The following is a 14,396-nucleotide window of genomic DNA, read 5'->3' as shown; positions in this document are numbered from 1 at the left end:
GCTGGCCGGTGCGGTTCTCCGAGAGCACCACCAGGGGGAGCCCGGACCCCTCCTAGCGCCTTCCCAGCCCTCCCGCACAGCCTTGCAAGCAAAAGTTTTTCTTAAACTAACAATGCCAGTGTAAGGAGGTGCTCGCGCCTGATTGGACGGGGGAATTTTGCAGGTTTGATTCCTTGATTGGACAGGAGGTGTTAGGGGTGGGGAGAGAGCTGATGGTGGGGGATCCCGCACCCTCCCCCGTCAGTCTGGCCGGCTCAGTCCTCCAGTAGGCTCGGCTGTAGCTCGCAATGTGACACCAGGACGAACACGCACTCGCGCGCTCTCCCCGGCTCGCACTCCCTCGCCCGCTCTCTCACACACGCACGCACACACCCACCTCTCCCATAAACACACACACACACATGCACACCCACACCCACGCGCGCCCGCACCGCCCCACGCGCGCACAATCCCGCCCACGCCCACGCCGCGCTCCGGGGAGTCCGGTCCCAGCCAGAGCGCGAAAGGATACGGAGAAGCCACCGGCGGGGAGCGCAGCGGCACCCCGAGACGCGGTGCCCTCCCCCCGCGGCCGCCTCGGCTCGGGCTCGGCCTGGGGACCGCCGGCCGGCGATGGCCCTGGACTGCCTGCTGCTGCTCCTCCTGGCATCCGCAGTGGCCGCGATGGAAGGTAACGTACCCACCGCGGAGCAAGTTGGCGGCTGTATCCCCGGGGCTTCCGTGGCTGCTACGCGTCGCCTGCATCCCGCGACCCGAGAGCCAGGTTGTTGGGGAGCATCGGCCGCGGCCGAGCGCGGGGCTGGGGCGGCACCCACCCGCGCGCCCCCGGCTGGCTTTCGGCGCCCGCAGCTGGTTCGCGGAGCCCTCTGGCTTCCGCGCCCGGGCGCTCCTTAGCAGCCCCGGTCTCCCGCAGCTCGGCTCAGAGAGCACGGAGCCCGCTGCATTGCGGTGCAGGCTCCTTAGCTCCGGGGAGACCGGCGTTGGGGAGGAAGGGGCGTCTCGGGCGGTCCGGCCCCTGGAGTACGGGCGTCAGTCTGCTCGCTTCCTATCCCGGGCAAGGATGCTCTTAGGCAGCCGCGCGCCACCTCTCCTTTTCCTTCGCTCGGGATCCGCGGGCTCCAGGACTCGGCCCGGCGGGCTAGCGCTGCGCGCCGGGACCGGAGAAGCTCTGCCCCGGTACCTCGCAAGTGGCTGCCGAATGAGAGGAGCTGAGTTCATTGGCCCGACCCTCGGGGGACAGCTGGTGGTACCGGAGCCTGCGGGCTGCATCTTTCCCGGGTCGGTCGGGGCGGGGTGGACACGTTTGTCGCCTCTTGCTCCTGAAAACGGGGGTGGGGTGGGGTGCGTGATCAGTTCTGACGAAACTCGCCCAGTATCCCTCCGGCCTGGGAAGGTAGCCGACGCGCAGCGACGCTCTCCTTGCTACTTCAGCCTCGGCTGTGCCTCTGCCGCCGTGGCCCGGAAAGCGCGCTCCGCGGGCACAGCGCCTGGCGCAGCAGGGAGACCCGCGCTCGGCGGCGCCCGCGAATCCCTGTGGGAAATCCCTGCCCCTCTCCCGCCTCCCGCCCCCTTCCCCCGCCCCCTTCCCCGAAGCACAGCGGCGGCCGCAGCCCCCTCCCGAAACGCAGCCGGCCTAGAGCGGAGTTTAGTGTCGGGATGGAAGCAATTCTGGGGGGAGATACGCGCCTCAGCCCCGCAGCCCTGGTGTCCGGCGTGGGTGAAACTCCACCGAGGGACTCCGCACGCAGCCCCCGGCACCTGCGCCGCCTTCCGAGCTGGGAGCTCGCTCCGCTGGGCCGCCCAGGTCCTCGTCCAACTGCTACTGGTTGCCCAGTGGAACCCTCCGCCCGGCCCCAAACCCCGTGATTCAGCGCCCCGACCCCTCCGGAAAGTGCTGCCCTTCTCGAAGCGAAGCTGGGGCCTTGTGGCCCCGAGGCGGGGCTGAGATTACCCGGCCTGGTAGCGAAGACCACCATATCCCGCGTTCGTTCTGGTGGCGGCGCGGGGGTGCGGCGATTAATGCCTAGAAAGCTCGCTTTTGCTTTTCTGAAGGTGGCTTTTTGTCTGCCCTCCGCCTGCCGCTGCCCTCTCTGGCTGCTGGGTCTTTGTGCCGAGGGGGTTGCTTTTGGGAACGTACAGGGACTGGAACGTTGGGGAGCGCGATCAACACCCCGCAGAAGGGATGCTTGGATTTGGCTTATTGAGAGACAAGCGCGGGAGCGGTTGAATTAGGACAAGCCAGGCGAGGCACACCTCCAAACCAGTCGGGACGACCTGGGAGAGCGGGCATTTGCAATGGGCGAGGCCACACGGGACTTTCTAACGCTGGGGCGGAGCGTCCTGCCCGCCGATCTTCGCGCCCCTTGGAGAGTCAGCGGCTCGGTCTCGGAGAGCAGATAGGTGCCTACTTGGGAAGCCTGGTCTCGGCGTTGGGTCTCCATCGTTGAAGGAGGGCATATGCATTCGAGCGAAATTGGAGAGCAAATGTGTGGGAACTCACTGGGCGTCTGGCGGCGCGCGGTTTCTACCCTAGATCCCCTCTTGGCTAGCCCTCCCTGTCTTCTGGGCTGGAGAGGCCCCAGGGAGGGTGCCGTGGTGCGGGCGCCCAGCCGCGCGCGTACCGGTCCTGTCACCCAGGTCGTCCGGAGCCCTTCCCTCCTCGCAGCTCGGAAACTTTCCCGTTAGCCTGGCCAGAAGAGCCCGGCTTTCTGGGCTGAACTTCTGTCTCTCCAGTAAGGGTTAAAAGAAATGCCACGTTCAGCAGAATATTAAAGCAGCCCTGGCGTCCCTGCTCAGTGCACAGGGATAGTACACACCATTCACTCCTTCCTCTCCCCGATGAACACAGGCAGGCTCATTTTCTCCTCCTCACACGCGGAGCTGCCTTCCCGCCTGCCTGGCTGGGCTGGGGCCAGCGTCATTCGGTTTGCGATGAGTGAGGAATAATTATCAGAAAAGTGGATCAATGAGCTGCCTACACAGAGAGCAGATCCCTCTTACACTGCCGTGGCCAGGCGGCGCCTTCCCTTGCTGGTTTGGCCACTTTTGTGTCTGTCTGTCTTCTTTCTCTCGTGGGTCTCTGTTGGAATTTCAGAGGGCCCTTGTCACCCAGGGCAAGCAGCTCTAAGAGCAGTCAGGTCCTCAGCCCAGGCCAGGGCAGGGACAGAGGGATAACGGCAGCCGCGGGCCAGGTGGTGGGGACACTTAGCCAGAAGCAGGAGGGGCCCTAGGAGACCCTCTGCCTGGGTGGAAGGAGGGAAGGGGCTGGCTGACCTGGGGAGTGAGAGGCCCACACTGAAGGAGACGGCCCCTTCCCTCCCCGCTTACAGCCCACTCTGCTGTGTGGGGAGAGAGATGGCATGCAGGGCAGAGGCATGGGCTTTTAAAGGCTATTTTCAGAGGGGAGCAGGCAGGCTGGGAGGCAGGGATGCTGACATACTCTGGACTTCTATACACAGAACCAGGGCTCTTTTCTCTGTCTCCAGAAAAACAACTGCCTCTTCAAGTCCATGTCTTTTCACACTGGGCCTGAGAGCTTGTTGAGAACAGGCTGCTGGTGTCTGCGGGCTGCATTCTCTGAGCTGCCCTTTGGCCCATACCCTTTGTGTTGGGGTCTGGAGACCTGGGCTTCTCTTGAGGTGCTTCTCAGGTGTTGGGCTGGCCGCAGACAGTTCTCCCTCAGAGTGGAGTATTCCTGAGCTAAGAGTATTGGTCCTTCTGGGAGGCAGTGCCCTGGAATCACTGGCAGCTCATAGCATCCTTCCAGCCCGAGCACTCATGGGCGTCCACGAATGACCCTAGACATGCAGGTGGCCTCCGTGTTCCGCGCTCGCTGACCAGAGCACTCCCGGGAGAACTGCTCTTTGATGTGGCCCAGAGTGAAATCCTGGGCTTGCCACCCTTGTACGTGCACACGTTTGATTTGGTGGTAGGGCTTAACAAATAGTGAGTTCTCGAAGGAATGGCTGATGTATGAGTACATACACCCCTGAGTTACTGCACCCCTTCGTGGGGTGCCCCACCTGGACATGCAAGGGCACTGAATCTCACCGTTCACAGATTGTGGCGAAAAACCCCAACCTCAGCCTGTGTGCCTACAACAGGCCACCAGGCCAGGGGGTAATTGGCAGTTTCTGCATTTTCTGTTAATATTCGTTTGCTACATGTGCCTCTGTTTTGGGTACCCATGAGCGTGCATGAGCCGGCAAGCGGTAGCAGGCGCCAAAGATTGAAAAAAATGTCTGGGAGAGAAAAGTAAATTTGAGAGAATTCTATCCATTAGTTGATTATATTTTCTGTGTGTTATGAAACAGTTACCATTACTCAGTGTTTGTGGAGGGACCCCGAAGCCAGTGAGTGGAATGCTGGCGAGGAAAGGTAACTCAGCCCTAGGCCATTGCTTGAGAAAAGTCTTGGCAGTGTAGACAGCTACAGAGGTAGGACGCAGGCCTGAACCTTCTGGGTTGGTAAAGCAGAGCTGCCAGTAGCTGGTGATGCCCACCCATCCCAGCCTTAGAAGCTGGACAGGTAACATACGTTATGAGGATATCCCTGTACTGGTTTAAAAATAAAGTTGCTATTAAAGTCAAAGATGCATTCATATTATTAAACTAAAACAATCATCTTAGCTAATCCTCAAGAGTTCTTAGAAACCCTAAGGTTCAGGAGTGTAGGGTTTCCAGCGTGGGCAAAGGGTGGAGGCAGTTTTGGAAGTCAGTCATCTCAGGCAGGGATTTTTAGGCTTTAGGCAGCCTCATGGCACCTGGGCAATTTGCTATAGACTCCTGGACTCTTCCCACAAAAGTTCAGCAGGTCTGGATAGATCCTGAGAGTCTGCCTCCCAGAAAATCCTGTTGTAGGTGCTTCCTGAAATTCTGCCCAGGGGAATGGTTCTAAAATAGGCTGCGGTCACAAATCCTGGGCAGGTCTTGCTCCACTTTGCACTTACTGAAGGGCCTGGGATCTTCATTTTTAATAAAGGACCCCAGTGATTCAGATGCAGGCAGTCTGGCACCGGTATATTTGGGAACTGCTGATAATAGCTAACACTTAACGCTAGGTGCTTTACGTAAATTAATTCATTTAATCTTTAGACAACCCTATCAGGTAGGTATTATTATTAACCCTCCTCTCCCATTTTTCAGATGAGAAGACTGAGGTACAGGGTGGTTCAGTAATTTGATAAGGCCACATAGCTAGTGAGGGGCTTGCACTGGAACCTAGGCAGTCAGGTTCTGGGGTTTGTGTTCTTAACCACTCCACCTCACTGCAGCACTTTTGTAGGCTTTGCATGAAGAAAGGTTCAGATCCACCTGAATCCATGGGCGGGAAGAATTCTAATGCTGATTCAGCCACTGGCCGATGGGTACTCCATTGATTACTGGGGAATCCATGTTTTCTTGGTCATGGGAGAAGAGATGAGTGAAAGTTTCGGGTAATCCCAGCACTTCAGCTGAAGCAGCAGTTTCCTACCCCTTCTTTCCCACCTCCCACTCTAGTCCCATCTTGTGCACAGGCAGACGCAGGGCTAGGGACCTGTACCGTGGTGAGGCTTCTGATAAGGAATCTAGTAGAAAGACTGGGAGCATCTTTGTTCCTCTTCTTGCCCTGGCTGCTCTCCCAAGGAAGAAATGATTGCAGACAAAGGTCCCTAAAGGAGGTGGGCCTGGGCACGCTGTGCATCCTGGGGGCAGTGGAGGGAGCACACTGGATCCTTACCTGTTCCACCCCCCCCTCACCAATAGTCTAGAGCACATCCCTGTACCTGGATTCTAGGAGTCCACATTCCTTGGAAGAACTGCCTTTATGTCTCCCTCTTCGGCATTAACCACTTAAGCAACCTGAATATTTCCATCAGATTTCCATGTCACCACAGGTGGTGGAGAAACAGCATTGGATGCCTGCCCTTCTGAGGAAATTACTATAATAATAAAGTAATGCCCTGGGAGAGATTCCATATTTAAAAGCACAATTTTGCATGAGAAATTTCTCAGCCCCTTCTGTGGATTGCATTTCAATGGCAACAATAGTCAGGGTCCCCAGGTGTGTGTTTGTGCTCAGAAGGGAGGCATTGAGTGGCCAGGTCAGGGCCACCTGCTCCATCAAAGGCCCTCAAGCCTGACGTCTGAGTCACCTCACTGGCTTTTGTTGATCACTCCTCTGGGGGTTAGAGAGATGGGAACACACTGTGCAGGGAGGCCTGGAGGGTGGTGGGCTTCATTCTTCTTTGCTAATGGAACACTGCTTTCCACCTGACCTAAGACACAGGAAGCAACGGATGTACAGTTTGCTCTCTCCCTCCCTGTGCCCCAGGTTCCTCATTGTTGAAAGGCTAACGGAGGGGCCGTTATGATGGAGAGGGTAGCAGGGGCTTGGGCTGGGCGCAAACCCCAGGGTAGAAGCAGTGGTAGAAGTAGGAGGTTTGGGGGTGACAGCTGTGGGTAAAATGCAGTCTGGGGCATGGTGACCCTCTGACTAGTTGTGGGTGAGGTGTGGATCCTCTTCGGCTGGCAGGGGTTCTGCAGCAGCACCTCAGAGGTGAGTGAGGGTGAGCTGGGCCGACGTTAAGAAGGGTCTTAGCCTGGTGCGCTCCACGAGGAGACCTTGCTCCCGGGACCTCTTGTTGCCGACCTGGTCCAGCACTGGGGCCACAGTCTTCCCTGGTCTCACGCAGAATCATCCGCGAGGTGTCTCTCGGTGCAATTGGCTTTTACGTTTGCCACTAACTTTGTGAAAGAGAAGATTTCACTTCCACAGCCTAGGAAGAATATCTTAGCCACCTGCTCCCTCATTCCCCGGGCAGCATGGGAGCCGAACATCTGGGACCCTTCACGACATCATAACGACCCCCTTAATGGGGTCTTCAGGATGCTCATCTGCTAGAGAGGCTGAAAAAGTGATGAAAAAGGCCGTCTCCCACTCTGCCCCCAGCAGAGGTGTTCCTCCAGGGCAGGGAAACCCCAGCGCCTGCAGACAAACCATTAGCAGCTTCTGAAGGAGGCTGCTCTGTCCCCTCATGGAAGGCTCCCAGAACTCTCTGGAGCAGATCTGGGCCAACGTGGAAACATATAGGAAATTTCCTGAGAATTACCAGGACTCATTTCTGCCCACACGTTGCACCTGAGGCCTGGAGTCTCTCCTCTCGTCCCTCCCCGTTTCCTGGCAGCAAGTGACAAAATGACTGATTTGAATTTAACCTCCTTGTTCTGCTTCTCCATCCCCCCAGTGGAGGTGATAATGAACAGAGAAATGGGCAGAGGCAGGTGGCCAGGAGGGGAGGGGCAAGTGAGGGAACAGGGGCCCCAGGCTGCAGCCTAGCACTAGCTTCTGAAGTCCCTGGGACTGATCCTGGGGCCGCTTCAGCTCGTGGGGGCCAACAGGGAGTCAGGCTTGTTCCCGGGGCCCCGACATGTCAGGAGAAGGACTGGAGACAAGTTGTAGGGAAGGGAAGAGACTTTGCAGAGATCTTACAGCCTAGCAGCACTAGAGCCAGGACTAGACTAAGCTTCTCTTGCCCATTTACCATGTGCTGATCCCATGCCCTTAATATCCAAGCATGTGTTCTCCCGTTTTACAGGTGAGGAAGCTGAGGCACTACTGGCACAAGAGCTAAGATTCAAAGCCAAGTCTTGACAAATTGAAGTTGGACAGCTCCTCAGCCTCTGCCTCCCAGTTCAGTGCCTTTTCTATTGAACATTGCTTACTCATGAATGAAATCAGGGAGCACTTATTAAGCACCAGCTGTTTATTCACTGTTCTGCCAGGTGCTGTCAAAGGTACCAGACAATATCCTGGCCTCTGAGCCCAAGTCCCTGTGGCCAGGCTCCTGCTCTCTGGAACTGCCCCACCTGTGCCCCCAGCTGGAGGAAGAGCTTTTTCCTTCTCCGTTTGCATCTTCCTGTTTGCACGTGGCCTTTCCCATGTTGTCCCACCAGTCAGACCCCCACTGTGGTCATTAGTGGTTTTCTTTCTGCCACGTGTCCGTCTGGCTCTTGTCTTTGATGTGTTGCTTAGACGGTGGTGGCTCGGCATCGGGGCCGGGCTCGTGATGGTGGGGGTGTGTGGGGAGCAGGTTGCTGTGGGCCTCCTAGAGCTCCCACCACAGGCCCGCCTTCCAGAGGGAGGGCCAGTTGCCCGTGTTCTCCTTTGGGGACCGCCCTGACTTCTGCCGTGTGCACCCTGCCCTGCCCGGGGCCATGTTACTCCCAGAGCTCTGGCAGCTCCTGTCCGTTGGGACAGGTACAGACCCACAACATCAGGGGAGGACCCGGGGATTTAGCATCAGGTTTGAGTGTGGAAGGGCCCGTAGGAAGAGGGGGGAGAGAACCTCCCCAGCATCCTAGTGTCATTGGACAGTGCCCGGTCCCCCTGGGGCCGTGCCTGTGGACGGTGCTGAGCAGAAGGGCCCGCAATAAGGGCAGGCAGCTTCATCGACAGGGGCGGCAGAGAAAACGCCTTATCTGTGAGAAGCAGATGGGGCCTGCAGTTCATTGTTCTGTTGTTTTCCTCTTGCTATTTTTTCAGTACGTCAAGGTGGGACCTTTGCCCTTGGCTTTCTCATTGATGCTGAGGCTTGAGCTGTGTGGTAAGCTTGGAAGGGGCAAAAGAAGGGAGGACCCTCGCTCAGGAGGGCTGGGAAGGGAGCCCAAAGAGGGATGCTCTCAGGCCCTTCGGCAATGCATCAAAGAGGTCTGGATGCGTTGGGGATGGGGTGGAGTGCAGGTTGTACGCTTCAGGGTAAGGAAGAGGGTCTTAGTATCAGACCATCCACGGAGCTGTAGGTGGGTGCCCAGGGGCCTGTGTTGGGCACTGGTCAGACCATACTTTAGGTGTCAGACCACACTGTGCTACTTAGGTTTATCCTGGCTGGGGCGTGTGTGAATCTCTTCCAGCACCTTCAGGACTGATGCGAGACCCTTCACAATCTGGGTCCCCCTTTCCCCAACTCTGGTCCTGCCAGCAGCACCTTCTGCTGCTCCATCTTCCCCTGCTCCGCACGGGCACGGATGCACACACGCTGCACAGGTACACACCCCCCGGGCATCCCCTTTTCTTTTTCCCCATCTGTGCAGGGGCCCAACTGAGTGTTCTGTTGCCACGTGCCTCCGGGTCTGCACCTGCTTGCTCTGCCTGTGTTGCATTTGTCACTGAGCTTTCCTTGGCTAGCTCTAACTTAGTCTTTAGGATTTGCTATAGTGGTTGCCTCCTCTTGGAAGCCTTCCTCCTAGCCCCAGGCTGGACCAAGTGGCCTGCTGGTCCCCACCACAGCTGCTTCTGCCTCCCTCTGTGGGAGCACAGTCCACACTGGTCTGTAATTGTGTGTTTATTTCACTGGAGACTCCACAGCTCTGTGAGCGCTTGAAGGGTGGGGCTCTGTCTTAATTGTCATGGTATCCCCAGCATGTGACATATAGGTAGCGGCAATGTGTATGTTGTATTAATGAATACAAAGAAAGAAAAGGTCAGTAGAACACACAAAAACCTGAAATCATTTCTTCTGTGGTAGTTTAAAACATGTCTGCAAATTTTTTGATATTCTTTTCATCAAAATATGAAAGCTAGCTCTTCTCCATTTAAATATGGGCTGGCCTTCTGCTCACTCTGATGAATAGAACATGGCAGAAGTGATCTTGCCTAACTTTGGAGGTGAGATCAGAGAAGATACTACAGCTTCTGCCTGGCTCTCTCTCACAAGGGATGTGAGACCTTGTGACCCTGCCACCATATTGTGAGGAAGCCCGAGCAACTTGGAGAGACCACGTGGAGATGTTCTAGCCACAGCCCTAGCTTCAATCCCAGCCCACTGCCAGCACCAAATGCCAGACATCTGAGTGAGCCTTCAGATGGCTGCAGCCTCCATCTTTCCAGCCATGTCTGCTGACTCTAAGTGGGAAGAGACAGGATTTCCTCCCTGAGCCCTGTCCAAATTATAGATTTGTGAACAAAATAAATCTTGTCATAGTTGAAAACCACTAGGTTTTGGATTGGTCTGTTATGTAGCAATTGATAACCAAAATATCCTAGGAGAAGTAGTAGAAGTAAAATGGTTTAGAGAAGATTAGAGAGGACTTAAGGAGAGGCTGGGGAGAGGGAAGAGAAATGGTATCTCATTCATTCAACATCTAACAAATATTTGTCAACCTCCTACTGTGTGCCGGGCAGTATGTGCAAAACAGGGAGTGGTGGAAAGGGAGCTCAGCCTTTGGGAGCATCTTAGTGGTAGGACAGACAGTTATTAAGCAGACAAATAACGTAGAACATAATTTTAGGAAAGTACTATAAACGGAGTAAACAGGGTGATGTGATTGAGGGTGATGGGTGCAGGCTTGGGCACCTGAAAATGAGGGGAGAATGTGGGGAAGGGAACACCTCTCTCTGTGAATACATGAAGGGTCATTTTGCCAAGCAGGCTTAGCTTTACTCAGCATGGGAGATGGATTTTGGCATGATTATTAAATTCTTTCCAGACAAACTGAACCAAGCTGGGATAGGCTGCCTTGAGGGATGATACAGCCCCATTCCGGGGTATCCAAGGAGGGCTGAGTCACTCCCAGAGGTGAGAGCCCAAATTCTACAAAAGGCAAATGGGGAGTGGGAACAGAGGGGCAGAACTGACAGCTTGGCCTGGGAGCCGTCAGGTTCATGAATACTCATACAGAGCACATTTATTGAGCATCTACATGAGAAACTTTGTACTTGAAGCTGAAAACATGAAGGTCAGGAAGACACAGGCTTTCCTTCCAGGAGCTCACCGATTAACAGACTGGTGGGGGAGACAGAGCCATGCAAACTACAAGCTGTAACAGGATGTATGATGGCATATGCTAGCTGTGGGGTATAACAGTTACACATCAGCTGCTAGGAGAAACCAAAGGAGAGGGTCATACTTCCAGTGGGAAGGATTTGAAGCAAGAGTGTGTGTGCAAGAGAGAAAAACAGAGATAGAGACATGGGGAAAGCTCCTTGGAGGGTGGGTAGAAATTTGTCAGACAGAGATAGGAGTGGGTAGGGATGAGAAACCAAGACTGATAGTCATTCCTATTCTCTGTCTTATGAAGGTGGACTTCAGGAGCTCTCCATGAAGGGCTTTACCTATTTTATTAGCCATATCTTTGGTTGTAGGGACAGATGTACAGCTCAAGCTGGAGAAAAGCAAAGTGTAAGGAGTGATTACTGGCCCTTGTTGTTCCTGGACAGTTTGGGCCTTAGGTTGTGATTATATTTGGGGCACCAAGGCTGTCTTAGGACTCTGTCTCCCTTTCTTCATTCCTTAGCTTTATGTCTGTGTCAACCCATGTCCTGGCAGAAAACCTGTGGCATTCTCAAAGGGTTAATAGAGGAGAGTTTAGTGAAGAGACACTTTCCAGAGGTATGAACAGGGTTAAGGGAACCAAAAAGTGTGGGATGCACCCAGGGTCTGGCAATAGTGGGAAGCCATAGCTCCCCAAGGCCAGAAAGGGGAAGGGGAGGAACTGGTGCCACCAGGACCTGGCAAGAGCTGTACTTGGAGAGGGCTCCCTGATGGGAGCTGTAGACGTAGATAGAGGAATGCAGCTGCTGCCCAAACCGTGCATGGGGATGGGGGGAGGGGCATCATATTCTCTGAACTCTTTCTCCTCCACTATTTCATCACCTGCCAGTACCTCCTGTTGGGTGAACCCAACAGGAAGGCGGTGGACGTGGAAACCTGGTCCATGGAAGTCAGTTTCCTGAGGCTCAGAAGAGGGCAAAGATATGGGTCTGGAGGGACAACGGAGAATAATCAGCCCAGTCATTTACGTTGACTTCATCCCCCAGCAGGTTCTCCTGCCAGATCGGTCATGTGGCCAGTGACAGCTCAAACTCACATCCTCTTGAAATTTCATCAGAGAGATGAATTCTCACTCCCAGTGGCTCCAGCAAAAGCCCTGGAAGTTTTGTCTCCTTGGTTCCCTTGGGTTCTAAGCCTCTCCATGAGCCAGGCTCTGTCACCAGCATGTTGAGATGCACTCATTGGCCAGGCTTGGGACGCATGACTACCCATCCCCAGAGCTGGGAGAGGGGGGGTGAGAGTTAGCCCAGACCCACCTGAACCACCAGGCCTGAGATGGGGGATGGCTGACTCTCCACAGAAATATCAGGATGCTGTTACCGGAAGAAGCAGGAGTGGGTGCTGGACAGGGCAACAGTCTTCCACACCCATTCAACCTTCCTGCATCACTGGAACATTACAGAGGGCTAGTGTGCAGGAAAGGAAAGAACATGGACTCTGGGGGCAGCAGTAGGAGGCTGCGGCTGTGATGGTCCTGGATGAAGATGTGGGAAAAGCAGGGGAAAGTGAAGGTGATAGAAAAGTGAAAATCCAGGAAGGGAGACCTAGAGATGGCTGGGCAAACAGCTTCTTTCTTGAGAAAGATATTTTCTATATTCCTGAGCAGCATGATCAAACTCAAAGTGATGAACAGCAAGACAGCAGGGGTGTTTGGCTGAAGGCAAAATGATTTTAAGACTAGGGTATCTCAACTAGACTCTGAAAAAGGGAGGGTTCCTATTTGGGACAAGATGAAAAAACAATGAGTGAGGGGCTATGCTTCTCACTGTAACTCTCTCCAACACAGATACCACAACATCTTAACCTAACCATTGCATTTAAATTGGATGCTCAGAGGAGAGCAAGAATGAAAGAAATGCAAACTCATAGGTACAATGAGATGGCTTATTTCCTCTTATTGTCCCCCATTCTCAATCATGGCTTAGTCTCACCAGGAATTTCCATTGTGTGTCAGCAGAATATTTAGTCAGTTTTCTGTGTACTTTTTGTCTAGGTTTTGAGACTTGTATAAAGATGGCAGGTCTTCAATGTCCTCTGCAGACTTCTTTCTTCACACCTTAGATGTCTCTTTCTCTTTTGAGAGAGAGGCATCTAAAATCTGCTAACGTTCATCAGAGGAAGACTCCATTTGCCCTTTCAAGTTCCCTGCCCTTGGCTCCAACTTTCCTCTACTCCCAGCCAAGCAGAAAAAGAACAATTTTTTTTTTTAACACAGTAACACAATGCTGCCATTCTGCATGAAAACCCGTGGTTTTCTTTTTCCAATCAGAAGAAAGTTATTTTCCTTTCACTCACCTGACTAACTTGTTTAAAGCATCCCCTCCCCACCCTTGTCTGATATCTTGCTGCTAAGTATTTGCCAATTCATTTGCATCTCAATGGTTCCTTAGCAACTATCATACCCTCAGGATTAGGTACAAAGCTGCTCTCTGACACAGACTGCTGGGGCTACATCGCCCTCTTTTATGGTACCTGAGTTGCCAAACCGAGCCCTGCCCAGACACAAGGCACACTCACTGACAACGTCACACAGGTTCTGAATTACAATGCGGTTCCTCCTTACCCTATCTGAGCATGCAGACTTCTCAGAAAACCCTTGTTTTTGAAATGCTCCCAATAGCCTATTGGTGCCTGCAAACTGCCCTCTGATAATACATCTTCAGGAAGAGAATCACAGATCTCAGCATTGGAGGTGAGTCCTGTCTTCAGATGGGCAGTGGATTTGGTCCATTTTATAGATCTGGCAGCTGAGGCTTAGAGAAGTGAAATGGCAAGGTGGGGCCGGTACCATGACATGCCGAGGTAGGATGGGAGCTCAGGGCTCTGCTGTTTCCTAGTGCTTGCTCCACTCACATGCTGCATCCTGTTAAGAGTGACTTCCATCTGCCAACTATTGTGAATTTCAGGAATAAACTTAAAGAAAGGTGTTTTTGTTTTTTTTTTTTTAAACATAGGTATGCTACTCTTCTTCTGAGATCCTAGGAGATTTCTCTTCTCACCTAACCAGAGAGAGTAATTGCCCAAATGAATATGCCAAATATGTACATCACCTCGTTTCTCTGCTCTTGGTGGTTGGTATTCTTTCCATCCTTGGGCTTGTAGCTGTGGGTAGCACTGGAGGAGTGAGGGGAAGCCCGGTGTGTGCGTGTGTCTGTGAGTGTGTGCGCTCGTGTGTGTATTTATGCAGATGGTGAGGATAGACAGTGGCACAGAGACTGGTTAGGAAATTAGAATATTCCGCCCAGGGTAGGTGGTGCTACTTTTGTAGCAGCGCCAGGCCTCCACCACCAAGGCTCACTGACATGCAACAGCTGGCAAAGGGAAGACGCTATTCAGAAAAGGACAATAAGAACAAAGCTCGTTCTACAGTAGGGCTGACCTTCGCGACTCCCACTTCACGTTGTTATTAAATATCCAGAAGGGACTGAAAGAACAATTATAGTATTGTCATAACGTATAAGTGCACGAAGCAAGCCTTGCGCAGGGAGGCTGGGACTCGGCTGAGCTTGACAAAGCAGGGGACTCAGCGACAGCGCTTAATTTCTTCTCACTGGGAGGTTGTTTTCATTATTTCACACGGGCGGAA

General features: G+C 53.8%; 1 protein-coding gene across 2 annotated transcripts in view; it reads left to right on the top strand.

Annotated features, from left to right (window-relative positions):
• Positions 1-200: 200 nt before the first annotated feature.
• The window catches only part of EPHB1 (EPH receptor B1), a gene marked incomplete at its 3' end in the record, with an annotated part of 426,489 nt that continues 412,293 nt past the window's right edge, over positions 201-14,396 (top strand). For both annotated transcript variants that reach the window (XM_079922007.1, XM_079922006.1), the window contains exon 1: positions 201-670. In XM_079922007.1, coding sequence (XP_079778133.1) covers positions 613-670 — 58 coding nt within the window. In that variant the 5' untranslated portion in view covers positions 201-612. The remainder of the gene's footprint in view (positions 671-14,396) is intronic.

Source organism: Stenella coeruleoalba (genome assembly GCF_951394435.1).
Source record: "Stenella coeruleoalba genome assembly, chromosome: 5".
NCBI classification, from domain to species: Eukaryota; Metazoa; Chordata; class Mammalia; order Artiodactyla; family Delphinidae; genus Stenella; species Stenella coeruleoalba.
This window is presented reverse-complemented; position numbering and strand designations above follow the sequence as displayed.